Source organism: Anoplolepis gracilipes, chromosome 13 (assembly GCF_047496725.1).
Source record: "Anoplolepis gracilipes chromosome 13, ASM4749672v1, whole genome shotgun sequence".
Classification (NCBI taxonomy): Eukaryota; Metazoa; Arthropoda; class Insecta; order Hymenoptera; family Formicidae; genus Anoplolepis; species Anoplolepis gracilipes.
This window is the reverse complement of record NC_132982.1, coordinates 2,920,824-2,947,864: the sequence shown is the minus strand read 5'-3', so window position 1 is coordinate 2,947,864 and position 27,041 is coordinate 2,920,824. Positions and strand designations below refer to the sequence as shown.

At 40.3% G+C, this 27,041-nt stretch overlaps 2 protein-coding genes across 5 annotated transcripts; one reads left to right on the top strand and one right to left on the bottom strand.

Annotated features, from left to right (window-relative positions):
• Position 1: 1 nt before the first annotated feature.
• LOC140672803 (uncharacterized) lies at positions 2–25,896 on the bottom strand. 3 transcript variants are annotated; one of them, XM_072905233.1, is made up of 9 exons: positions 25,681–25,896; positions 21,502–21,754; positions 3,990–4,052; positions 2,612–2,679; positions 1,739–1,853; positions 948–1,116; positions 710–852; positions 444–562; positions 2–362 (listed from the first exon to the last, which is right to left on the bottom strand). In XM_072905233.1, the coding sequence occupies exons 2-9, from the start codon at positions 21,748–21,750 to the stop codon at positions 2–4; spliced, it is 1,287 nt and encodes a 428-aa protein (XP_072761334.1). In that variant the 5' UTR covers positions 21,751–21,754; positions 25,681–25,896. The 3 variants fall into 3 exon arrangements, with proteins under 3 accessions (XP_072761334.1, XP_072761332.1, XP_072761335.1); XM_072905231.1 differs by lacking the exon at positions 25,681–25,896 and adding an exon at positions 22,958–23,479; XM_072905234.1 differs by lacking the exon at positions 25,681–25,896 and adding an exon at positions 22,810–23,100.
• On the top strand, positions 4,541–12,887 carry LOC140672804 (pancreatic lipase-related protein 2-like). Of its 2 annotated transcripts, XM_072905236.1 has the most exons (6): positions 4,541–4,671; positions 8,532–8,631; positions 8,959–9,107; positions 10,989–11,224; positions 11,430–11,673; positions 11,765–12,887. In XM_072905236.1, exons 1-6 carry the CDS (start codon positions 4,617–4,619, stop codon positions 12,001–12,003), a joined length of 1,023 nt encoding a protein of 340 aa, XP_072761337.1. In that variant the 5' UTR covers positions 4,541–4,616; the 3' UTR covers positions 12,004–12,887. The 2 variants fall into 2 exon arrangements, with proteins under 2 accessions (XP_072761337.1, XP_072761336.1); XM_072905235.1 differs by having other exon boundaries at positions 11,430–12,887.
• Positions 25,897–27,041: the final 1,145 nt, after the last annotated feature.

Here is a 27,041-nt window from a genome sequence, read left to right as displayed (position 1 = left end):
TCTACTTTTCGTCCCTGAGGAGGGCCTCCTCGGCTTCCTTCCGTCGTGCCTTCGCTTCCTTCTTCGCCCTCTTCTTCTCTTCCTTCGCCAGCTTCTTCGCCTCCTTCTGCCTCGTCTTTTCCGCCTTCTCCTCCTCCTTTTGCCTCGCCTTCTCCGCCTTCTCCCGCTCCTTCTCCCGTTCCTTTTCCTTCTTCGACTTCTGCACCTCCTGGACCACCGACATCTTCGGCGTCGACGCCGGTCGCTTCGACGTGGCGCGGCCGCACGACGATGCCGACGACGTCGACGTCGACGTCGACGTCGACGTGGTGACCCTCGGGCTCGGTGACGTTTCCAGCTGCGTCACGATCTTTTGAGCACATCTGCGAACGCGAAATCGAGCACGTATTGCAAGCAGCTTCTTTTTAACCAATCTCTCGGTCGATTGAGAATCACGAAATTACCTGATTCTAGTGGAGGCTTTGCCAGCGCGATAGTCCCTCTGGAACTCTTTGATTGGCGGCAATCGGCGCTCCCGGATCTCATCCTCCTCGGCGATCTGTTGAACTGGATCCTGGTACTCCTGTTAATTTCGACAGATAATCGTGCATGTGTTACAAATACTCTTCTTCCATCTACTTAAAGAGAACCATTGAAGGCAGGTGGTTATTTTCAAATTATACAATACTAATCTAGGTGATGATGTGCTAACATCATTGACATCGCTAACCTGAATTCGCATTTTCATCGACTGCGTCTGGGAACGTCTGAGAGTGGCGCCTGTGGGTTGCCGTACCCTCGTAGGTTTGCCGAGAGCGGAACTTCCGGTGCTATGCGCGGACGAGGAAGTTGCCGATGAGACGGAAGACACTCCTGAATTCAGAGAGGGAGCTTATCTTTTTAATGCCTCAACGACGGCCGTTGACTGCATGCAATTTTCCCCGAGAGCTTCGGAGAAGACTACGAACCAGAAATGGAGGACGAACCGCTGGCCATCGAGTATAAAGAGGCAGAGGCTGGCACGCTTCCGGTTCCCCATCTGCCACCGGGACCGGATACGCCGGCGGTTACACCCGTGCCCATGTTGTACTCTGACGCGCTTTGAGGCAGTACCCAGGATTTGCCCGACATCGAATACTGGAAGCAAAAATAATCTCAATGCGTAATCGATGTCGAATTTCTTCGTGCGAAATATATATATATAACTATAGCGGTTACGATGATGTAAAATCACGTCGATTATTAGTCAGAAAAATAAACAACTAACTAAATATAGATGTAATTTATTTATTTTTTTTTATTCAACAAATAATCAGAGAACAAACATGTACGTTAATTATATTTCGATATAGTTAATTGCTGCAATGTTTGGACCACCAAACGCATCGCGAATGACGTTTGGAGAGGAAAAATATTTAAATTTCGGCAAAAATTGTGTTTAAATATCATAGGGTCGCGTTACACGGTAACCGAATTGGCTGCAAAGGCACCGGGTCCGGGCTTTGAGAATCCGCTCCAATTAGCAGCAATTTTCGCGATCACGTCAGCGAACGTGAAATTTATCGACGCGTTTGTGTACGAAAGATGGATGTAAAAGGAAGCGAGTTAAAGTGAATTTCGCGCTAGGAAGCCTTCTAAAGCGAGCGGAAAATATTAAACGAGTGGGAGAGAGTATAATAATCGTCGTATATAATGTACATATACATATATATTCGCGTCCGAAAGCGAGAAGAAGATGAAACGCGCAGTCTGCACTTACGTCACGCGGAATGAGAGTCTGCTTCAGCCGTAGAATCTTCGCTCTGCATATAACGCATCTCAGCGGCAAGAGCCTCTGAGACACCGCCATTTGTATCGTCTTGACGAAGCAGCGTCTACAGAGACGGAATGTCAAATTAACGTAAATAGAGAAACGTCATAATTAACCCTTTGAGTCACAGCGGGTCACCCAGAGACCCACCTACTTTTTTATCAACAAATACCGGATTTTTTGTTTCTACAGAATCTCCAGAACATCAATAAGTGTCAAAAAAATATGTCATTAATTGTTAATTGCAAAAATACCATGTATAAACAAACAGTCAAAATTAGTACCTTTTTACGAAAAAATGCATTTTCTACTAATCTATCGTGACAATAAATACGGCAATTTTTTTATAATCTTAGTATACTCTAAAGTATTTTTCAAAATTTTTTTTAGAATTTTCCACCGCGTTGTTTTTGTTAAATCCCCCTCTTTTTGATAAAAAATATATAAAAAACAATATTTTCTGTTCTAAATTAAAAGTAACAGTCGTATTCTTTTTTAAATTTTTCCTCTCAAGGTTTTTTTAGATCGCAGAATCTGAATCTAAAGGAAAAAAAATTTAGTTTCCAAAATTTAATATAGGAATCCAATATGGCGGAAGTAAAATTTCGTAATCAGCGACCCCAAAAACCCTTATATACCGAATTTTATAAAATACTGACAATTAGAAAAATTCGTGACTCAAAGGGTTAAGAGAAGCTTCTCTTTAAGTATGCAACGCTGATGTGGAAAAAAAATTAACCGCCGAATCCAATGTAAAAGAAAGGAAACACAGAGTATATATATATATATATATAGAGAGAGAGAGAGAGACAAGAAACTCACCTGCAAACCACTCGGTGCCCACAGGGTGCTGTTTGCATCGTCGCCCTTGCGTTCACGCATATGACGCACTGAAAAAAAATAAAACATTCGTGCAACAATATTTATAAACAGTTTGATTGCGGGTATAAAACACTTGAACAACGAATCGGCTGGGGGGAAAAAAAAAATCGACGAGGGAAAATAAAGAGGTGAGATTGCGTGAAACCGCTTTTATTCGGCGCCTCGCCGTGTGAAGGTGACTCTTGCTTTATTTGCATGGTTCTTACGCGCTTGCACGTGTAACGTTATTAAATCGCGAGGATACAATGTATCGGTTGTTTGGCGATCAGGACTAGGCCGCGATATTGGCCGGCGTAATCGACGTAACGTCATTAGACGTCACCTTAATCGAAATATTAATAGCTCGAGTCTCCTGGGAGGGTGGGCGAACACGTCAGGAGTCGAAGGGTTGCGACCGCCACTTTGTCGTCGTCGTCGTCGTCGTTAATCGACTTTTGCGACCGATTGGGCGGCCAATTCGTTCGGAAATTGCGACTCTTCCAAACGGCCGGTCTCATATTTTGCTTCTCTCTTGTCGTCACTTTCTTTATCGCAATATTTTCTAATCCAATGATACGAAGTGAAAAGACATCTCTATTAAAGAATTTATGTTTTTATAAAACTAAAATATGTATACACTCAGAATTAATAATTTAAAGGAGATATTGTAGAGGAGGAGAAAAATGTATACATTGTTTATTTTTAACTCTGTATATTTTTTATATTGATTATTTATTACGTGGTGTGTTGCAGGAAAATAGTTGTCAGCGTTTCAGTGAATGAAATCAGATCAGAGTACACACAGTTTGAATTACATACGCACTATTTTCGCAAAAGTAATTTCCATTAAGCTTCTTTTATTGACTAATTCTCCGATTTCTGTTTACGTAGGAGCGTTCGAGATTCTACCGCTCGCAATTTGACGTAATCAGAGAAATATGTACTTTTTTTAGACTCTCATTTGTCAATTGCTTTTTCCTCCTACGTAAAAAAAAAAAAAAAAAAAAAAAAAGTTTTATTTATTCGCCAGTAATCGAGCTCGCTTGTCGATAAAATTATTCTCGATTACCGTTGCCTACCAAACAGTCAATTTTAGAGAGTCTTGAAAAAAAAAAAAAAAAAAAAAAAAAGAGAGAAATAAGAAAATAATCGTATATAACGATGACGAAAATCAACTTTTCGATTAGATTCGCGACAGGCTTGAGCGATCATCGGAAAAGAAAATTTCGCGATTCGATTTTGTTACATTTCGTCATTTGATCGTTCGATCGAATTATATTTAAATAAATGTACTTTGAAGAAAATACATCGCGTGCTTGCTGTCACTTTCAATTCTTACCTCATCTTCCTGCGAAGACGCCAGCTCCGGTTCGTTCTCCTCCAGTTTCGTCAGCAGCTTATCCTGAAAAATAGAAAATCCCAGGTTGCCTTATCAAGTGTGTTTGCAGTATAAACATTGAATTTAATTTATCTCGTATAAAAAGGAACAGTTATTATTAAAATGTAATTGCCTACACGATTACAGAAGAGAGTGATTACTCGTCGGGAAATGAATGTAGTAGTGTTTCTCTGGTAACAGATAAAGGATAAAAGAAGTGGAAGGAAAAAAATGACGCTCTCCTGTGTTCTACATTTAACGACGTGTGAAGTTGTTGCACGAACTCCGGAAGCGGGGCGATTAAAATAATTCGGCATTGTGTCCATTCTTGCCTGGCGCGATTCTGCTCTGTAAGTATATACCTCGCCCAGGCCCGGTTTATTATAAAACGAAGAAGAAGGGTGGAAAGTAGATCGTGACGCCCGGTCGCGTTAGATGCTCGCGCGAGATGAGAGTACGCGAGCTCTACAAAACGATCAGCTGGCGTCGTTTCCCGCCAGTTTCCTTTCGAGTCCGACGTAAGACGATACCGTGAGGAGCTCCGCGGAAGCAGAGAGAGCGCCATTCGAGATTTTCGGACCCTCGACAATGGTCCCGTCCTTCCTCGTGCCTCTTCTTTGTAATTTGTATATCTTCCAGAGAGGTAAATTTGACAGTGACATAATCGATCCCTTCAACTATCGCGAGTGGCAATCGTCCTCACAAAGTGGATCGAAATGATTAATTAATTTGGTGCCGCTTTAATGCATTCGCGTTAACATTCAGTTTCATATGTAGGTGTACATAATTATACACACACACACACATATATATATATATATATATATATATATATATATATATATGTAGGAGTTTGATTCTATTATAGGAAAATTTATTAGTGATGTTGTGAATTTTTGCATATTTTTTTTTTAACGTCGCGGAGGACTGTTAATCAATTCCACGTGTTCATAATTACCGCTATACATGGGAGTTTAATTCTAGAAGAATATGTTAGTGATGTGAATCCCATATCGGTGTTTTTAACGTCATGGAGAAACTGTTAATCGCCAACGGACCAAAACTGGATCACGCAGTCGCTCGCGCGAAATCTCAAAGTCGCGCACACGTGATCGTGTCAAGTATAATTCCGTTTCACTAATAGTAGTAGACGTCACGTAAGTCGGCCGTGATTTTACGATGCCAACGAATAATAAGAATGTGGGGAAAAATGATGCCGGTGGCAGTTTAACGATGTGGTTGAACGAGAAACGAAACTTTGACAATTGATTTCGTAAGCGAATATAAAATCGATCGCGTTAAACTCATCTCTTCGAAGTTTGTGCCAACTAGTTCTCTAACGTAGACCGCGTCATCAGATAGAATGTAAATGCGCGTCATTTAAATTGTAAATAACAACATGCTCAACGATTCGCTTAACGAATCATCATCAATTCATTATCATTAATTATCATTAATTGCTACCGGAATCTGATTATTTCTTCAACGCTTCTGTCGATGTAGTATCTTTTTTTTTTGTTTTTTTGTTTTTTTATTTAATGAGAATCCATCGACGTGCACTGATATATAAAAAGAATGAGGTAATCAGAACGCGTAACGCATCCTGAAATTGCGAAACACGTGTGTGATAAATTCCAAATATGGCGGCGCGCGTTGTGCGGCGTGATTTCTTGACGAGCCTTCTTCGGCGAAATTCAAGTGCGTGCCCTTTTTATATAACACGATTCCGGTCCGGTGTAACCGCACAGTACGGGAATGAAGAGCTATTACATCGCTTTCACCTTAAAGCTACCGACGAGCAGTTCCGGCAACCCGGATTAAACCTGGTCGCAATCCAAAACAACGTATCGGGCAAAACCTGATTCGCTACTCGATCGTGAAAAAGTTTATCGAACCTCAGATCAGCGGAATAAAATGTAGTTTTGATATAAGTGGCACGTTGTATGTAAGAAATATTTATATGTTTACAGAGTGTCTTAAAACTTCCGATATTAAAGGCGGCTTCCAATTGTTGCGATTAATCTATATCTTTGAAACTAAATCTTCATTTCACATTTTATTAAAGAAAACTCCATCAAAGATTAATTAAAAAAATGTAATGTTAATCTTTTAATTGAAAAATTATTCATGCCTCATTTGAAGAGAAATCATCTTTAAACTGGCAAGAGCATTCAACCTTGAAAATAAACTCAGAGATTTTACGATACCCTGTATTATATCGTATTCTTTATTTTCGATACCGCAAAGAGAGCTGTGTCGCCGATCGCAACCGCAAAAAATTCTGCTCTAGATGCAGTGTCATCAGTCAATGTCATCATGACACGGCATTGCTACCTAGTAATGCCGATTAATATGGAAAAATGGATGGTGCGCTATAACGGTTGTACGCACAATGACCGACATTGCGCAAGTGCCGATCTCTTGGTACACATCCGTTCGCTCGATAATTCCTCTCACCTGCTAACGGTCCGTTGGTAGAGATTGCAATTTCTAGATCGCGAATTTTCACGATAGATTCGAGCGATTATTTGTTAATGTGCGCCGCGTGACATAATCGCGATAATTGTCTTCGCGGTGAAATGCTTCGAGCGAAAAAGCAACGCGATTGTCGAGGTGAAAGTGCAATAAAGCGCGACCTATTTTTCACGAGATGCCACTTGACAAAGTGTATGTATAATCATCCGATTGCGCAACCGTCAGGCAAGAATCCCGAGTCGTAAGCTGCGATTATTTCGACAATAATCGTAAAAATTTATTTTATCACTAATTTAAGCATGTATGTAATTGGAGTAATTTTCCATAATATCGCGCATAAAATTCACGACATCATTATTGACGTTGTAATAGCGTTTAAAGCTTCTTTCAAATATTTCGTATTTTCGACGAAAATATATGAAAAACTCTGAAATGATTTCGACGCAATATAATTAAGAAGAAACTTGTACGGACCATCTGTGTCAAAAGTACATTTCGAGATTAATATAAAATTAATAATTAATTTGTGAAGCAAAGATTTGATTTGTAGAATATAATTTAATTTTAAATTTAAATATTATCTCATATAAAACTTGTTTTATAATGATTGTAAAATTCATGGAAATGAAAATATTAATTTTTACAGAGCAAATCTTTATTTTAATTCACAAATTAATTATTAATTTTATATTTTTAAAGGCTAAACGAACTTTAATGTCAAATTTGTAATGATTGAAATGATTCGTAAAGATCCTCTTTAAAACTCACGCATGATATATTTGCAAAAGCTATTTGCTGCTTTAAAGTTCATAAGGGGTGCGCGAACGAACTCGACAGCCTCTTAACCACGTGTACGTTTTTCTCGCAAACTTAATTGCGATCGGACACGGGATCGTTGCCGAAGTAGATGAAACGGCGGATTATTTCTGCGGATATTTTCTTCGACCGCGGATAAAACGCTACTGGAAATTACCATTTGTCGCTACAAAAGCCAATGCGTCCATTGTTCGACGATTAATTCATCGAGACGCGATTGTCCGACTTGTCAGTGCCAACGTTTTCTAGACCGTTGAAACGCTAATCGTTTCAAAAAACACCATCGTAAAGAAAAAGGAAAAAAAAAAAAAAAGATAATTCAAATAGCTCGCGTAGAATGGCTAACGGAAATTGACATAATTTGTAGACAAATTTTCTATACAAGTGCGGTCTCTCGCGTGCGAGAGCTTTTGCGAAAAATCGTGCAGCGTTCCGAGGCAAGTAAAGGGGGATTCTTCGGGTTAGGTATCGCGCACCGTTGATCTCCGTCGACGGTACAACACGCGACATAACGTGACCATCGTCAGGTTCAATGACGACGACCGCGGTGATTGGTCGAGGCCGGCCGTCGTCGTCACTGGAATTATGCACCACGTTTATTACAGCGAAGGGAACGGAAGGAATGAGCCCTTTTGGCCATGCAAAATATACATTGTATATTAACAGTATATCGAGCGAGGTATCTTTTTTTTAAATGGATTCTTTTACTTTACCTGCTTCGAGAAAGAAATATTAATTTTCACCTGTTATAAACTTTATATATTAAACTAGAACATTTTAAGCGCGCGCTACGCGCGCTATTTATTTTGTGTGTGTTTATATTGTGTTGTATAATTATATTGTGTATGGTATATTGTATTAAAGTTTCTTTTCCGCAATGCTAATTGATTGTTGAATATTTAATTTTAACATTTTACTCTTTTTCTCTTCTTCGTTTTCTTCAACTTTCTTTTTAACTTTTCTTTAATTTAATTTAGATTTTTTACAAGTTGTCACACAACCTATCAAAATTTGACAGCTGCAGACGACACGCGCGAAGCAAGTCGCAATAACGCACTTGACATCGAGACAACCAATCAGCATCGCGGAAAAGCAATTACAATGTCAATAACGTGTCGTTTTTAAAGAGGATTGTAAACAAACGCGAGATCGTAAAGGATCGATTCAGGTTTGGCTGAAATTATAATCATTTCGTTCTCTTTTTGTCATCAGCGGATTCTTTGCTGCATCTCACTCTACTTCCCGCCGGTACGTGTTTCTACTGCTGTCCCATCCAGTTAAACCGGGACGTCCAATTTCAACTGTACACCAGGTACACAGATTGAATAGAAATCACCATGACACGCTATATCTCAATAATATTTTTCGTACAATTTAATTCTTCCGCTTTAATATTATTAAACTTGAGAGATTTAATCAATCAAATTGCCATTTCTATTAGCTCAAAGTTATTTTGCCCCGCTCCGGCTTTTATAATTTCTTAAAGCTCTAATTGATTGGAATCTCTGATTAATAGAAATATATGAAAATTAGTCTTTCAATATCCCATAAGTCAACGAGTCCACCGTCGACCGTATTAAATTTCACAAATTTTGCTCATAGCGACATTTTTCTTGCGTTTCGCATTGATCCACGGCAGGCGAAATCCCACGTTTCCGTCCATCCTGGATCCTAACGATGTCGCAACATTGTGGAGAAGTAATTTCAACGTTAAACACCCGACTATCGTTTACATTCACGGTTACAGCGACAGCAGTTCCGGGAAGGGGCCCGTCGCTATACGAAACGGTATGTATGTCTTTATAAATAACCAGTTAAAATCGACAAAGCGTGCCACGTCAAGTTGCAAAGAGCGATCGATTGCGAGAAAGGCGTTCGCATAAATGCATAAAGAGAAAAGCATTTTGTGGAGCTCGTCAACTTGCAGATGCATAGAAAAAGTTTGATCTTCCTCTTGTCAGTGTGAGACAAAAGTTCAACGGTCTGCGACGAGGTTTTTTTTTTTTCTTTCCTCCTGAAATGATCCATTTTATTCCTACTCACTCAACTTTGACGATAATAAATATTACAGACATTTTTATCGTTTATAGTAGATGCGTGATATATTCGCTCTAAATATCAAAATGTAGCTTGTTAAAAATTACAGCGATGCTTCCGCGTTTTCCTTTCCGCTCGTAGATTTCGGTGAGCAAGTAGGCTGGATCCATTAGTAACTATTCCTGATCTATGGATACCTTGTCAAAACCTCGAGAAATTCTGTCAGAATACGAACGACCGTAGACGATAAATTGAGAATCTTTCCATCTCGCGAGTTGATTCAATTCAATTTTCCGCGACCCTGAGGAGAAGGTGCCTTTACGTGTTTACTCGTTCGCTCTCCGCTCGATGATTTTCTTTCAAATTCCGACGCACGCGATTCTGATATTATTTTGCGGCTGAACGTTAATTAAGAATGTTTAGTACCTATTTTTAAAAATATAGAAATTTAATAAAATTTGCACAGATTGTTCTGATACATGTTTAGAAACTTATAAAAGAACCTGGAGTTGATTCACTGAAGCAATCAAAAGTAATAAGGATTTTAATTTGCAATGATTTTACCCGTCGATATTATTATAAATATAATTATTTTGTGGATCTAATTATAAGTAAAAGTATTAATATAATTATAAATATAATTATTTATATAAATAAGTATAAATATAATTATTTCTGTCCTTTTTAGCCCTTAAATTGATACGATTACAGACTTTCCATCTTATAAAAAACCTGTGATCGTGTTGATTAAGAGCTAAAATAGATAGAAATAATAATAGGAATTTATTCAAAATTTGCAAAAGTATAGTTTAAATATAGAGGAAATATTTGATCACATAATTTTGGTCAAGTACTGACTAGTTTAAAAGATATTAAATATAATTTTCTCAATTTCGTCCTATTATCCGAGATAACATATTATTTATTGTGAAAACGTGGCAATATAACATTCAGCTGAGCCTTCTTTTGACATTTGAAATAATCTATCTTTTCATCTGAAGAAACCTCTATATACAAACGTGTAAGCGGAAGCGACTAGGCCTCATATGTCAATTTGCAATTTGAGCAACTTATGAAAAATTACCATGTTGCCACATTTTTTTCTTCTCGGAGAAATGACAAATTATTAAAATTATCAAAGAAATAGTTAAAAATCTTGTATATTTTGTCATTATTCACTATTATAATTTTTATTCTGACATTTTAAATTACTCTGTACGAGTAAATTCTTTTATTTTTATAATTCAAACTTTGTGCTGTAATGTTGAAATCGAGGCACCGTGTCAATGATAAAAGTTTCTCATTACAATTTAAGAAACACGAAAATTGTCCGAAAAAAAGCAACAAAAGTTTGAAAATACATTTCTATACTCTAGCTATGAATAAATAATAAGATTTTATGCAATCTTTATAATAATCATATAATATGAGAAAAGTATATATATATATTCGTCAATTTCGACTACTTTTTGCTCCGATTGTAGGTGCTAAACATCCTTAATTTCGTTTATACATATTATATGAATCATTTGTGTACAATTTTAGAATATTTCTGACATTTTTCTTAAAGTTGAGGAATAAAAATTTGCTGCAAAAATTTACAATACAATATTCACGGTCTTCTTGTTTCAGCGTATCTTCGTCGCGGTCATTATAACGTGATATTGATAAACTGGGCGAAATTGGCGGTCTTACCATGGTACATAACGGCAGTGAGAAACGCTAGAATCGTCGGCCGTTACATGGCACATATGATGCTGTGGCTGGAAGCGCAGAAAGCCGTCCCCATGTCCAAAATTCATGTGATTGGGTTCAGTTTGGGCGCGGAGGCTGCCGGTTTTATGGGGAAGGCTTTGAAGCCTCGAAAGGTAAGGTATAAATATATACATACATGTATCGTATAAGGCCTGCTAGTAGAACGATCGTCAACCATTGCGCATTCCATCTGCTAATCGAATGCCGCATTATCGGAACCGCATTAGTACCGGGACTTTTGCAACCAGGAGATGCGATATCGACGCGACAGACCGTACACATCAGCCGCTGTACGTTGATAGAAATATACGCTTTTAGATAGGCAGAATCACCGGATTGGACCCGGCTTATCCATTGTACATGAACACCGGGGAGGAGGGTCATTTGACGTGGGCCGACGCCGCATTTGTCGACGTCATTCACACCGACGGTGGCAATTTGGGATTCCCCCAACCCCTTGGCCACGTCGATTTTTACCCGAACGGCGGCAGCAGACGACAGCCCGGCTGCGATTTAAGGAGCCTCCTTCGCATGAGCTTCCGGAGAATCATAAATCAATACAGTGAGTTTGCCGACGACGTCAACTTTCTCTCTTTTATTGATTTTTTTTGCAAAACAAACTCGCCAAGTATATTGTTATTTTCTGCCTGTAGTTACCTGCGGACACAATCGAGCCTGGCGTTATTACGCGGAATCGGTGGAGAACCCCTACGGGTTTCCCGCGAGTCGATGCCCAAGATGGCGACCGGGGATTCGGGGGAATTGCGTGTGGGAACCCGAGGTTCACATGGGCTTTGCAGTAAATCCCAAGTGTCGGGGAAAATTTTATTTGAGCACGAACGCGCAACCACCGTACGCTAGAAATTCGACGCGCCAAAGATTTAGCAAGTGACGACATAATCTTGGATTTGGATGAACCAAATACTAAGCAGGAAGCGAAACGATTCTCCGTACTCAGCTTCTGTCAAGATAACTGCCTTGGGAAAGAGTTCTTTGACAGTAGGAGGATAGTTGAAAGATCTTCTTGCGATGACGTTTTATAGATAACGTGTTTCGCGGTAAAATATTTGTATTTCTACCGTTTTCATTGTAAACAATGAATTCACGGCTCAATTAATTTTGTTGCCTTCTTCGAGGGATCGCTAAAGTTTTCCCCCCTTCTTCATAGAAAATAAACAAAGTTTCTGATGAAACGCGACGATAGTAACTGATATCGAGAAGCCCGAATCAAATTACAGAGTCCAAGAGGAAACCGTTCGTGCCGGTCGCTTTTAATGCCAGTCACCGCGATCTCATGTCAGATATAGAAGCGCATTGTTTACGACGTTTACCGTTCTAACTCTATCTTTAATTGTCAACAATCTAACGAATAATAGTTGTACGGCTATAATAAAGTTACATAACATGTAACAGGAAAAATACGCGACTAAAACTCTTTAATAACGATATGTGATTTTGCATGAGTTTGCAAACACTTTTACATGAAAAATGGTATGTTGATAACAAGTCCAGATTATAAAAAAACATGCAGAATTTAACCTGGTACCATTACTCTCATGGCTTTTCTTAAAACACATTTACGCGCGAAAAGTTAAAAATGTAACCTCTAGTACATCATGTCAATCGATTAAGGATGTTTAGTATCTATTTTTAAAAATATAGGAATTTAATAAAATTTGCACAGATTATTCAGATACATGTTCAGAGACTTATAAAAGAACCTAGAGTTCATTCACTGAAGCAATCAAAAGTTATAAGGATTTTAATTTGCAACGAATTTACCCGTCGATATTATTATAAATATAATTATTTTGTGGATCTAATTATAAGTAAAAGTATTAATATAATTATAAATATAATTATTTATATAAATAAGTATAAATATAATTATTTCTGTCCTTTTTAGCCCTTAAATTGATACGATTACAGATTTTCCATCTTATAAAAAACCTGTGATCGTGTTGATTAAGAGCTAAAATAGATAGAAATAATAATAAGAATTTATTCAAAATTTGCAAAAGTATAGTTTAAATATAGAGGAAATATTTGATCACATAATTTTGGTCAAGTACTGACTAGTTTAAAAGATATTGAATATAATTTTCTCAATTTCGTCCTATTATCCGAGATGACATATTATTTATTGTGAATACGTGGCAACATAACATTCAGCTGAGCCTTCTTTTGACATTTTAAATAATCTATCTTTACATCTGAAGAAGCCTCTATATACAAACGTGTAAGCGAGAAGCGACTAGGCCTCATATGTCAATTTGCAATTTGAGCAACTTATGAAAAATTACCATGTCGCCACATTTTTTCCTTCTCGGAGAAATGAGAAATTATTAAATTTATCAAAGAAATAGTTAGAAATCTTTTATATTTTGTCATTATTCACTATTATAATTTTTATTCTGACATTTTAAATTACTCTGTACGAGTAAATTCTTCTATTTTTATAATTCAAACTTTGTGCTGTAATGTTGAAATCGAGGTACCGTTAATGACAAAAGTTTCTCATTATAATTTAAGAAACACGAAAATTGTCCAAAAAAAGCAACAGAAATTTGAAAATACATTTCTACACTCTAGCTATGAATAAATAATAAGATTTTATGCAATCTTTATAATAATCATATATTAAGATATATGAGAAAAGTATATATTCGTCAATTTCGACTACTTTTTGCTCCGATTGTAGGTGCTAAACATCCTTAAATAGATTTGTCAACCACTTGATTACACATTTCATATTTTTTCAGAACGACGTAAGTTTTCCACGCAATAGAAAAAAAAATAAAAAAAAACATAAAGTAGAATGTCGAAATAAGAATGCTAATGATCGGGGAACCCGCAAGCTTCGTGCTATTTCCGATGCACCGGGATATGTAAATTTCAAGGCCGTGATACTTTATTACTTATTATTTTCCATTTTGGAGAATCGATAGATCAATCTCCGGAACCACGTGCTCATATTAAAAATTACAAGTGACAGCTTGGAGGGAATACAAACGAGGGAGGAACTACGTTGGCGTGTTGGAAATATTTAAGAAGGTCAAGCTCCGGATCACCTCCATCTTCACGTACTGCTCTTATTCCGCGCCAGGAAATACGAAGTGTCCTGAAACGAAGCGTTTCTCGTCGTCGTCAAATATCGCTTATGACTAAATTAGTCTACTGTGAGCTCGTCTCAAGAAATTTCTCTGTCGCTCAGAGACGAACGCGATCCGGAAGGTCCTCTTCAGGAAGTTCGGCTTCGCAAAACTTCGTTCAACACTCCGTGAAACTTGTCGGTCGAACTCGAGTAGCGAGACAGCCAAATTGCGCCCCTCGGAAGAAATTTCGCCTGTCGTTTTCAACGCTCGTTAAACTGAAACAACTTTTCCCGAAGTAACCCAACTCAAACTTGTCCCGAACGTCTTGCGGAAAACTTTTTGAGCGAACCAACAAAAATGATACTTTTAATTATTGCGCGTTATTAAATTCGAAAGGCGCTTTGATGAGTTGTAAGTTTATTTCCTTGGAAAAAATGCATTATATAAAGTGCGATTTTTCAAAAACTTGCTAATGCAAACAGCGGAAAATGTCGAGATATTTGCGAAGAAACAAAAAGAGCGGCTAAAAAAACTGTAGACAGAACAATATAACATATTCAGCGGTCGGAATGCAATTTCAGGATCGATGGAATGATTTATGTACGGCAGAAACATTCTCTGACTCATCTTGAAGATAGCACCGTGACCTTTCACGATCACATTCTGTTAAGTTGTTCGATTTCGAAATGCATTTCGCGCGGGACAAGGAATGGGCGAAAATAAAATCAGGCGCGTGCAAAGCGAAGCAACTTGGCGTGTCCCTCTCTTTCTCTCTCTCTCTCTCAGGAGAGGCGCTTCAAGAAGGATCGAAATTCACGGTACATCTTGGAATCACGAAGACGAGACGTATAGAGACTCCGTGGGATATCTGGCTGGCGGTCAATCAACCCGACATGTACACTGAAAAATTCAGTACAACAGGCGGGTCGATAAGAATCCAATGGCCAGGGTTATAGATGACCCTAGTCTTGAAAGACCACGTCTACGCGAAAGACCTAAGCCTCACAGTCTACGCTTCAGCACGTTCTCAATGTTGGTTCCTTCTCTCTTCCCGTCGAGGAGAGCCTCCCTCGAGTATCGTTACCGGTTATATTCTCCCGCGTAGTTATAACATATACACCACGTCCCAGGTTACCGCAGTATTTCCTTCATCCGCTTCGTCGTCGTCCAAAATTCTCTCCCTTCTATTTTTTTGCAACATGGTAAAAAAAAAAAGAAAAAAAAATTCGCTTTAAAAATTTAAATATTTATTAACTCGTTAAATTTTTCAAATTCAATTTCCTGCCACGCTCTCGCAAATCACGCGAGAAAATTCGTACAAGCTCTGGGTCGTGAATCTTGACATTTATATGTGAAATTCTCTTCGTTAAGGAACGACGAGGGTGGAAACTACGGGCTTTCGCGGTTATCGCCGCCGAATCGATGAAACGAGGCAACGTCGGCAGTTTCCGCGCCTTTGCTAAAATCACTGCCGCGATATCGACTATTTGATCCTTGCATCCTTGTCGGAGTGCATTGTCCTCGGAACGGAAATGAGAAACGAAACACGAAACGTACCCTACGCCACCGTCATCAGCCGCCGTCGTCAGCCGGTGGCGTCGTGGATATCGATCCCCCTTTGTTCTCGTTGTTGAGGAGGTTACAGACGTATTGGACTCGGGCCACTCGCGTGTTGTACCCCATGACAGTTACGTGCACACGTGCATTTACGTCAGACTTTGCCGCCCATTTATTTCCTCTCTATTCCCCAAACCATTCATCTTTTCCAAAGCTAAAAACTTTACCAAGTATATACGGGATGTCCCAGAGCGCGGTAAATCTTATTTTTCTCAGCCTGTCCCCTAATGTCAGCCGCCGAGAAATGACGTTGCAGTTTCGACGGACGATGAACGAATGGATCCCCGTAGGCTTACCGTACCTCCAAGCTGATTTGCAGTCTAAAATTGTGTGGGGAAAAAAATCTCTAGAAGGCATTCTGTCACGCAATTAGCGGGCTCACTGAGAGTGTCACCCGAGGCATTTTAGCACCCTCGTTAATGTTTCTTGGCCAAGCACATGGTTACGTGCTGACGCGTTGCTGTTCTTTCGGTTGCCGGCCATCGTGTCTCTCGTGTCACGTCGTTAAACAGACAAGCGTAGCTTCGACGAAAACCGAACAGTCGTGACTATAGAGTACGAAGCTTAAAAGAGAGAGAGAGAGAGAGAGAGAGAGAGAGAGAGAGCTTTCGTTCTCCTACCGGTCTTCCATTTGATTTATTTCGTTCTATTCTAATTCCAGGCTGTCCTATAATGGAGAACCTCGCGTAACCAAATTGAATCTCCTTTCCCAGAGAAACGGCGCCGCAGATAAATGCGAAGTCGGGGGGGGGGGGGGAGGGGAGGAGGCGGAGGGGGAGGCAGAAGGGGCGCTATTTGCGACCCGTCAAAATATTCCGAGAGATAAATTGGACTTTGAATTTTCGAGAATATCAAATTAGCGAGGAAATGAATTTAGACTTGCTTCATCTTTTGCATTTTGGAAACTAAGGAACACCCTTGTAATACAATTATTATTATATATAGACTCGGAGAGTTGAACAACCGGTAAAAGGCAATCACCTTTTTTTTGGTTGTTGCAATTTCACGATTGTTTTGAACAGATTTTTAAAGTGTTCTTAAAAAAAAAAAAAAAAAAAAAAAAGAAGTGTAAAGATTAAATAATCCTAGCCGATATCTGTTATCCTTAACTTGCAAACGTGTGATGTAAAGTTTCTTGAATCATTAGCACCGCGTTAATCTACACTAATCATGTTAAAAGGGAGGAAAAACTCTTTATGCGCAACTGCAACTGTAAAGCAAAGAGAAAGACGAGCGATACGAGAAACTTTTTCGAAATTGAATAACCCTCACGCAATCCGACGAAGCGGAAGATCGCATCGAGTCGCGTTTCTAGCGTACATTATGGTGGTTCTCAATGGTATTATCAACCCCTAACGCCGAACGCGCTCCGGGGTCGACGACCAAACGCTTATGAGTTCATTATTTAACTTCGTGCCGCGAACTTTTGATTTAAAAACTGATAGGCGTATACCCTCTCTGAAATTACAAGCGGTAACTCATATCTCGAAGATCAACTCGCGAAAACCACGCAAATTTTGTCATTCCTGTAAAAACCCTTCATTTCGGCGATATCTTTCTTTCACAAAATAATCGCTTTGTATAATATTATGAAATAATTTTGATATATTCGAGTGTGAATTATCAGGATAAAATAAAATTTGTTCTCCAACGAGAGACAGGATAAACATTTTTACTCGAAAAGTATTAGAACAACAGCTTGGATCGTTAGCTGGTCATAACCGTGGATCAAGAAGTTCTTTTGGTTCGCCGAACAACTGGGGGACGCCAACGATTAGCCGTTGGAGGGTGGTTGAAGCTACGACTCGCCTGCTCGAATCGCGTGGACGTGCACTTACGTGACTCGCAAGGGGAAGTAGACAGGGGCGTAAAACTTTAGTCCGCCGACGCGACGGTCGGGACAGCCACGAGGTACAATCCTACCCAGTTTGTTATTTTCTGCAAACCCAATTACGTCGTTGCATCGAGGGAGAACATTTCCCTTTGTTTTTATGACTGCTGTGACTGCTCGGAGATGTGTGCGGCCATTTTTAAATTGGTATAAAGAAAAACATTGCGACTTGGTGACGTAAAATAAAAACGGGGCGTTTGATGTAAGAGTGGTTGATTTTACGTAAAACATTCAAATGCTTTTCAACTGTCTTCAATGGAAAATATTTCGCAACTCGATATCATATTTTTTATACAAAAGTTGGAAAACTTTTGAGGGATGTTTAGCACCTACAATCGGAGCAAAAAGTAGTCGAAATTGACAAATATATACTTTTCTCATATATCTTAATATATGATTATTATAAAAATTGCATAAAATCTTATTATTTATTCACAGCTAGAGTGTAGAAATGTATTTTCAAACTTCTGTTGCTTTTTTCGGACAATTTTCGTGTTTCTTAAATTATAATGAGAAACTTTTATCATTAACGGTACCTCGATTTCAACATTACAGCACAAAGTTTGAATTATAAAAATAGAAGAATTTACTCGTACAGAGTAATTTAAAATGTCAGAATAAAAATTATAATAGTGAATAATGACAAAATATAAAAGATTTCTAACTATTTCTTTGATAAATTTAATAATTTCTCATTTCTCCCAGAAGGAAAAAATGTGGCGACATGGTAATTTTTCATAAGTTGCTCAAATTGCAAATTGACATATGAGGCCTAGTCGCTTCTCGCTTACACGTTTGTATATAGAGGCTTCTTCAGATGTAAAGATAGATTATTTAAAATGTCAAAAGAAGGCTCAGCTGAATGTTATGTTGCCACGTGTTCACAATAAATAATATGTCATCTCGGATAATAGGACGAAATTGAGAAAATTATATTCAATATCTTTTAAACTAGTCAGTACTTGACCAAAATTATGTGATCAAATATTTCCTCTATATTTAAACTATACTTTTGCAAATTTTGAATAAATTCTTATTATTATTTCTATCTATTTTAGCTCTTAATCAACACGATCACAGGTTTTTTATAAGATGGAAAATCTGTAATCGTATCAATTTAAGGGCTAAAAAGAACAGAAATAATTATATTTATACTTATTTATATAAATAATTATATTAATACTTTTACTTATAATTAGATCCACAAAATAATTATATTTATAATAATATCGACGGGTAAATTCATTGCAAATTAAAATCCTTATAACTTTTGATTGCTTCAGTGAATCAACTCTAGGTTTTTTTATAAGTCTCTGAACATGTATCTGAACAATCTGTGCAAATTTTATTAAATTCCTATATTTTTAAAAATAGGTACTATACATCCTTAAATGCGATATCCTGAGACAGCAAACAGCATTGAAAAAAGAAAAAAGAAAGAAAAGAAATACCGAAAGAAAGGAGTGCAATATAGCTGACGCCGATAATCTCGAGTGACGAGCGGTAAATATCGATTTTTCCTTTCCTTGCCTTTTCGCCTATCGTTCTCCGTTCATGACGACGTTAAACGAATATACAGTGGATAAAATCTACATGCCTGGCCGTTAAGTTACGATCTTAACGTTGAGTTGGCGTGAGCCTTATCTAGAAGCACGCCACCGTCACCTTGTCAAGTTCCATCGGTTCGTATAAGAATCGCTCGATTTTTAAACGACGCAACTCCTGAGGGTTGCTTCCTACCTTCGTACGTGTTTATATTGTCAAGGTTGAGGTCGATCGTTCCATTATATCAGGACTCTTCCGAGGTCCCTCTTGGCATTTTTTTATTCACCTTACATCGTACAATGATAACTTGGCTTGAAATTCTTTCAGTTTTTTTTCTCATCCGCATTGATAATGAGATATCAAGAACGCAGGTCTGACTAATTCCCGTTTCCAATAGCATCGATAAATCAGCTGGCTAGACGTGAGTCGGCCTCGCGAAATTCCGGTTTGCACGACACACCACGAACGCGATCCTCGGTTACTCGGAGGCTGCACGAGATATTCGCGGTATCCCAGTAACGATCCGTCGAGACCGTGTTATACGCAGTATCTTCTTGGCAGGTTTCCCTAGCGGGGACACTTTTTATCCGCTCCGTATCCTCCGCGGTCGCTCTTGCCAAGCCCGGCACTGACCTAACAAATTATCCTGCCGAACCGAGACGCTTGCAAGCGACGACCTTGAGAGAGGATGGAGCACCGTGTCGCGAGTTTCAAATAGCTTGTATATATGTACATGTCGTACGCTGGACACAGGGTCCCAACTTATTCAAGGAATAACGCGAGCTGTTTCAATTCAATCGGAATCTCAAACGAAGATCATGCCTTCCGATATCCTTTGACGACCGAGTCATTTGTTAGCCCGTGTCGTTCTCGATACGTTATCTATACAGCAGGTCGCCTTTCCATCAGCGATCAGCACCCGCTAAGTCGACCCGAATCACGATAGCTCGGCACGGACAGAGAAATCAATACGCGTTCTCTCGCAGTTTACAGAGTTCCATGAAATATGAATTCTGTGGCGTCAGCTATCTCCCGAGTGGGATATCGACGAGGTCCAGTGGGCCATTTAATGCAGCGACCGGCCGGCTTTCGACATCTTTCTATTCATCTCGAATAACCAGGATAACCGTGTCCCTAAATTATGCAAACGTAATAAACTCGGCAGAGTAGAAAATTCTGACACCTCTCTCTCTCTCTCTTTTCTTTAGAAAACCTCGAAATTCAGCTAACAAAAAAAAAGTTGATTACGTAAATATTTAATCAACGTCCGCGGGGATTTGGCGAAGAAAGTTTCAGAAATACGAGACATTATTACGTGGATGCGATGACATTTTCTTTCAGAAGACGACGCGAGGCAACCGAGAGGATCTGAGATAATAACGAAGACAAAAATGTCGGCCGCTAAAGGCGGCCGCTTAATAAAAATCGCGACGTATAAAAGCAAGTGGATGCAATCTTTAAAAGACGATACGGCTTTCTCCCCGAGAAACGGGGGATGATCACGTACTTCCCTTCCTTCTGGATAATCGAGCCCTTTCACCAGCTTCCTCGCGCTCTCTCACGTATCTCTCTCACCCTCTTTCTGCATTCTCTCGTTCTCACCGTTCTCAGACGGTGTAGAGAAACAGGCTGTGCAATCTCGTCATCCCAGGTTGACAGGTCCGATAAACGATACACGTCGTGAATCTAACCCTTTGATTAGAAAGGGTAAAATGATTTTTTCCCTGAACTCGTCGTCGCTCACGTCAGGGATCAATATCGGCGAAAATAATACTCTTTCATCGCTTCAACATTTCAGTGTTGTCGTTTATCTTTGGAATATCAAGCTATAACGAGGGCAAAATCACGTATAAGGTGCGGAATATACCGTGTATAATAAATCGCTCTCGGGACCAATAGTAATAAATCATATTTATTTCCAACCCTCACTTCTTCTCTTTTACTCGATCTACAATTCCAGCTTTCGTGTATTTTCGTTCCCTCGACGAGTAAAAATAATACGAGTAACAAAGTCGCATAAATAAAATGTTGTGCAATCGTGTTCACGCGTAATAATTCAAGTTATTATCTTAGTCTGCACTTCTGCGACTAAAGATAGACTCGAACCGATGACGTAATACAACAGGTGGGATGTTACGATCGCGAGAGACCTATCTCGTGCGCAAGTTCCTTGACCTGCCAACAGGCAAATGCTCGGGAGGGTAGGTCAGGTATACACACAGCTAGAGAAAATTTCACTCACAATTTTATGATGAAGATGCTGCAGCTCCCTCTCGGTCACTCTTCTGCGAGAGAGCTCGCGCTGCTCCCGCCTATACTGGCTGTACTTGTAGAAGAGGTACATCCCGGGTAGAGCCAACACCACCAGAGGTTTCATCAGGCCGGTCCGTCCGCCACCCCCGCGAGCACGTGGCTCCGGTGGCTCGTCCAGGTCCTCCAGCTGACCGGCTCCCTCGGCGACGGCCGGCACAGCCGCACCGGCTGCTGGCATCCTTCTGCAAGGTATTCAAGAGTGATTTGGGGGTCAATCTCTCGTTAAAAATTGTACAAATTATAAATCAAACTTTTTCCGCGAGAGAAGGAAATATTTTAGAGCAACTTCTCTCTCTTTGTTTCTCTTTAAATTACTAAATGAGGAGTCATTACTTGCGGAACAATATACTCATTCTGGTGCATTGAGAAGCTCATTGAGGATATCGGACCGCTATTTACTCCGCTCGTTCGAAATACATCCGGCAAACTGAAAGCATCTGGCTCGATTGTCGTCAACTTTCTTTTTCGCGCATTTTTTTTTTCCTTCTTTTTTTTTCCTTTTTATTTATACTACTCAAAGTATCAATTCGCGCGCGAGCAGCACTCGACGACGGGCACCGGCACGGGATTTCAGTTTCAGTTCGCCGCCTCCGAACGAATGGAGAATTTTAGGTCGGCAAAAAAATCAGCTATTGATTATTGGTTTCCCATCAAATCCGTTTTCTACCGTTCGTTTCGTTGCGCCGGGTTCGACAGAAGTCGCGCACCGATTTTAGTCATCTCGTATTCCAGACACAAACTCGTCCCTCCTCTTTTCTTCCTCATTTCTGGATATTTATAATCCCCCCTAATATCTCGCTATAATATCAGAGAGAGAGAGAGAGAGAGAGAGAGAGAGAGAGAGAGAGAGAGAATGGTTTTTAGGTCCACATTTATCCTCTAATCTCGCGACTTTAATCTCGCAGCTGTCGGGATTATTTCCGCGATCTCTTTTATCTTTTTTTTTTTTTTTTTATTTATACGACGTAGAAGCAAGACGAAAAGAAAAGAGAGGACCAGACGTTTTGATTTCTGACGTTTCTTTTGAACTTTACAAGAATCCTCGAGAGATGAAACTCTTTCCATCTAATTTCCAAGATTAATAATCACGGGTAAAGTTTAATGCGCATATTGCGTTCATCGATCACGCTGACTCGACATGATTAAAATTGCAAATTATCATTACGCGAGGTATCTAAAATATCCTGCTCAACAATCAAAATCACTTGCGTTTGATTTTCACGGATAAAAAACCCACCATGTCACAAAGACGTCCACTTGAACGATCTGATGCATCGGTGACACCGAGATATATCGCGTCTGCGGATCTTGGTGACTTGAATGAAAATTTCGTAATCTACTTGCCGGTCGTTCACCGTCTATATTTAATCCAGTCGTCTACTTGCCGTTCTATTCTTAAACCGGCTGCTCTAGAAATACACGCGCAACTCGCTCTATATCGCCATCGCCCGGAGTCAGGTCGTATACCCTGCTTCGTTGCACTTTGCACGGAGACACGTAGCACACGATGTCGGTGGATAAAACGCGTTCCCCACGACATTCGCTTCTTTGTAGGTGATCCCTCTCGTCACGCAGCACCGTGTGTATCGCGACGATAAGAGACGATAAGAAGAACGATAAGAGGGCCGCAATGAATGTCACGTTTGCGAATAAAACGCAGGCTTTTTTTATTATACGCGACAGATATTAATCAATGGTCCACAAGACCGACCGCACAAGCGCGAAAACATGCAGAATAAATAATACATCAATCACGCTTATTTTTCTGCCTTTCAGCGCATAAGCAAATATTTCATCGAGACAATTTTAATCGAAGTTTAAGTGTTTTGGATTCGCTTTATTTTACGGACTCTATCTCGCAATCGAGTAAACAACGATACGTTTGTATTTTCGAAAAAAAAAAAAAAAAAATATCTTTATCACACTCTTCATTCTTTTTTTTTTTTTTTTTTTTTTTCTCTTCAAGATAGATTTTCTGAAATTTTCCGCACGTTGAAAAACTCATCGAGAGCCTAGTATAATGCGTTAAAATTGCGTTAAAAGTGATTGCAGTTATTGCTGGCGATAGGCGCGTGCAACGATCGATACGTCATCGTTGCCGAACGTGAGGACGTATAGTTTTTTTTCGCGCGCGTTCACCAACTTGCCCTGACAATTTGCGTTAAACCCGATACCGTCGAGACAGGGGGATCAACGAGATATACGTATAACGCGCGCATACGCGTTATCGCCATGGGAGGTAATATATTATCGGAAATGAATCGATATATCGACTCATCGTTGTTTTGCACTTCGCACTCGGCGCCGCGAAAACATACATGACCTGAGGGATTTCACGACGGTGTACGACACGAGTAATTTTGCAAAGGACAAGGTCGATGCTGCAAGCTTTTTACAGATTTCCTGTCACAGGTAATCACGGAGCGAAATGTTTCCCCATCGGAATAGAAGAAGAAAGAGAGGGGAAGAGAGAACTTTGATGGTCGTAGCCGGTGACACACACACACACACACACACACACACACACACGTGCAACTGATACTAAACTAATTTGCATAGTCGACGTAATTGAAGCTGTCACACAACGAGATATTATAATCGCCTTATACGACTGATGTCGATATCATTAACACGCTGTTACTTTCTTCAGGCAAATTAGTCGCAATGAATTTCAATTCCAATTAATGTCGCTACCAATTGAATTGACAGACAATACCCACAAGTCTCTAGCTTTATAATACCCGGAAATTCGGCTGAATTACGTGTCAGCCGCACCCGCTGTGAACGCGAAGGCAACGAAGGGAGCGAGAAGCGGTGGAATGATGCTCGAAACAACTACGTTGTTAGAGCGCGAATATTATCCGACCGATCTGATATCGCACATACGTATGTAGCAGTTTGCCTTGACACAGCGTTGACGGCGGTCGCACGAGCAAGGACAACCCAACATTGCGGGATAACATCGTTCACGATATTTCTACGACCAAGTACACACGTTCCGCGTCCGCTATTTTTATGTTCTGTCAAGTCTCGGTTCGATTGACTCGCCACGCTATTAGAATCGATCTGGCCGCTCTTTTTTTGTCTCCGCATTGCTCGATGAAAAGTATAACGACGCGGCGAACATCAGCTCTAGCGCTGATGTGCAGCAGGGAAACCATCAGTCGACGTTTGACGAACGGACATGACATAAGCTCTAGTTGATCACCTGTCTAAGGTGAAGGCAATGTGTGGGTGAAATATAATGTATTTCACCGTCGGCGTGTTGTCGAATTAAAAAGTCAAAGAAATATTGATTACTTTTAAACGAGCCTACGCCAATGTTGGCGTTTACTCTCGCAGCTAGCCATATATTGTAAAAACTATGTTTCACGACGGTGAGTACACAAAAGCTCTTTCGATGATGTATAGTACATGAGATTTGCTTGACGTAAAATAATGATCGTCGAGTTTGTAGAGAACAATAAGAAGGACCAAGTTCTGAGCATTTAGTTGTGCAAAGTTGTTGTCATACGTCGTGCTGTCTGTCCAGACAAGAAACATCAATCACAAACGCAACGGGGTACCTTTGTCGCAAATTGTGCGATCAGTTTTTCTCTCAACTATGGCGAACCATCATTCTTCGTCAGTTTTGCACCGAGATTCTCTCTTCGTCAGTTCCAATCGCGAATTCGCTTTTCATTATCATCATGTATCATTAGATGGACAATGTCGCTCGCGTGTTGGACACGAAATCGGCCGAGTTTCATTCATCCTCGTAACGGCTGTTATATTGCCGCCAATGTACGTACAACGTCGCGATAAGAAGCGTGAAACGCGAAGGAGAACTATGTCTCTCTCTCGTCACCTGTCATCGTTCCCGCCAAGACGATGCCGTACTACACGTCCCCACGAATCGACCATCGCGTGTCGCCCACCTTCATCGACCCCCGGCGTGACGAGTATACATCAGCAATGAAACGTCTTTCCACGAGGAAGAGGCTTGTTACCTCCTCCGAGAAACAATCAACAATCCCCAATATCTCACTCTCTGCCGTCACGTGCGATAGACGCAATCATCCGCCACGTACTTAACGAAATTTTCGAGCTTTCTTCCTTCATCACTTACGTTGTCCTGCCCTCCTCACCCCTCCAAGGCAAGTCGCCAACAGGATGAGCGAAGAAGAAGGAGCCTCCTTCTCCTCTCGCACGCGCTCACCACAGCTCAGCTCAGCACAGCCAAACGCATCGCCGTACTATCCTCGCCTGGTGGTACACCGGCGGCTGGCACTGGCGGCGTGCCTGGCAAGCCGAGGCAACCCTTGCGAGCACACTGCTCGCTCCGTGCAACCCCCGGCTCGCTCGCGCGCCTCCGTACGCCGCGATTCGTGCGCGCCCGGCCGGCGCGTCGGTCGCTTCCGGAGAGACGTATATAGTCTCTGCTGAACAGAGTACACCACCCAGAAAGAGAGAGAGAGAGAGGCGAGCATGCGATGCTAGGTTGCGTGACGCAATGCGTGGTGGAGCGCCGCACGAGTCGACCCGATCGAAATAGTTATGCCGGCGTGGTGGCCGGGTAGCTACTGAAAATGATGATGTTGATTGCTGCTGCTGCTGCTGCTGCTGCTGCTGCTGCTACTGTCGTTGCTGCTGGATTTGGTTTCGTAGCAGAAGCTCCGTTAGTTGGAGGAAGATCGATAAAAGGAGGACAGACAAGCGACGTGGATGGAAGAAAGTCTGGGAAAGAAACGAGGGATGTGGGTAGCTCCATGAGAGAGAGAGAGAGAGAGATCTTCTCTTGGGAGATGCGTTCTTCTGATCCGCCAAAGCAGCCGCTTTTCCAATATTGAGACGGTCTCACCCTCTCCCCTTCTTTTCTCTCTCTCTGTCTCGTCTTACCCCCTATGGCCTTTCAGTACGGTATTCGGGTTTAGTGAACTTTACCGATAAATGTTTTACTTTCTATTAAGCACGTTATTGAATTAGAATTACGATAATTAATTCCTGATATTTATCAAAATTGCAGTTTTATAATCTCAGATTGCAAGATTTATAATTGAGAGATAAAAATAACTCGATTAGTTTCACAATATGCGAGTGAAAAAAAAAAAGAAAAATGTAACGCTTTTCTTTCTTAAATTCTGTTTTATTAGAATGAAAATTAATTTATACTTTTGTATCAATTAATACGTTCGCATTGTTTGAATAATTTTTTTTTTTTGGAATATCTACAAATCAAAAAGGTTTTGATTGATGCGGCTCACTTTGCCGCATAATATTGTTTTCATGCATATGAAGAAGAGGAGAGCGAAAAGCAGCGTTCTCTTGAATCATAGCCAGGAATTTCGAGCGAGATCATTTTTCGTGACGTTTGACCCGTTTCTATCGAACGGCGGTGACGTCATCGCGGAGAATGTCGGATCAATGGTCCCCGGGGAGTTGGTGACGGATGCTTTCCTACCCTCGTGCATCCCCTAACTTATGGTACTT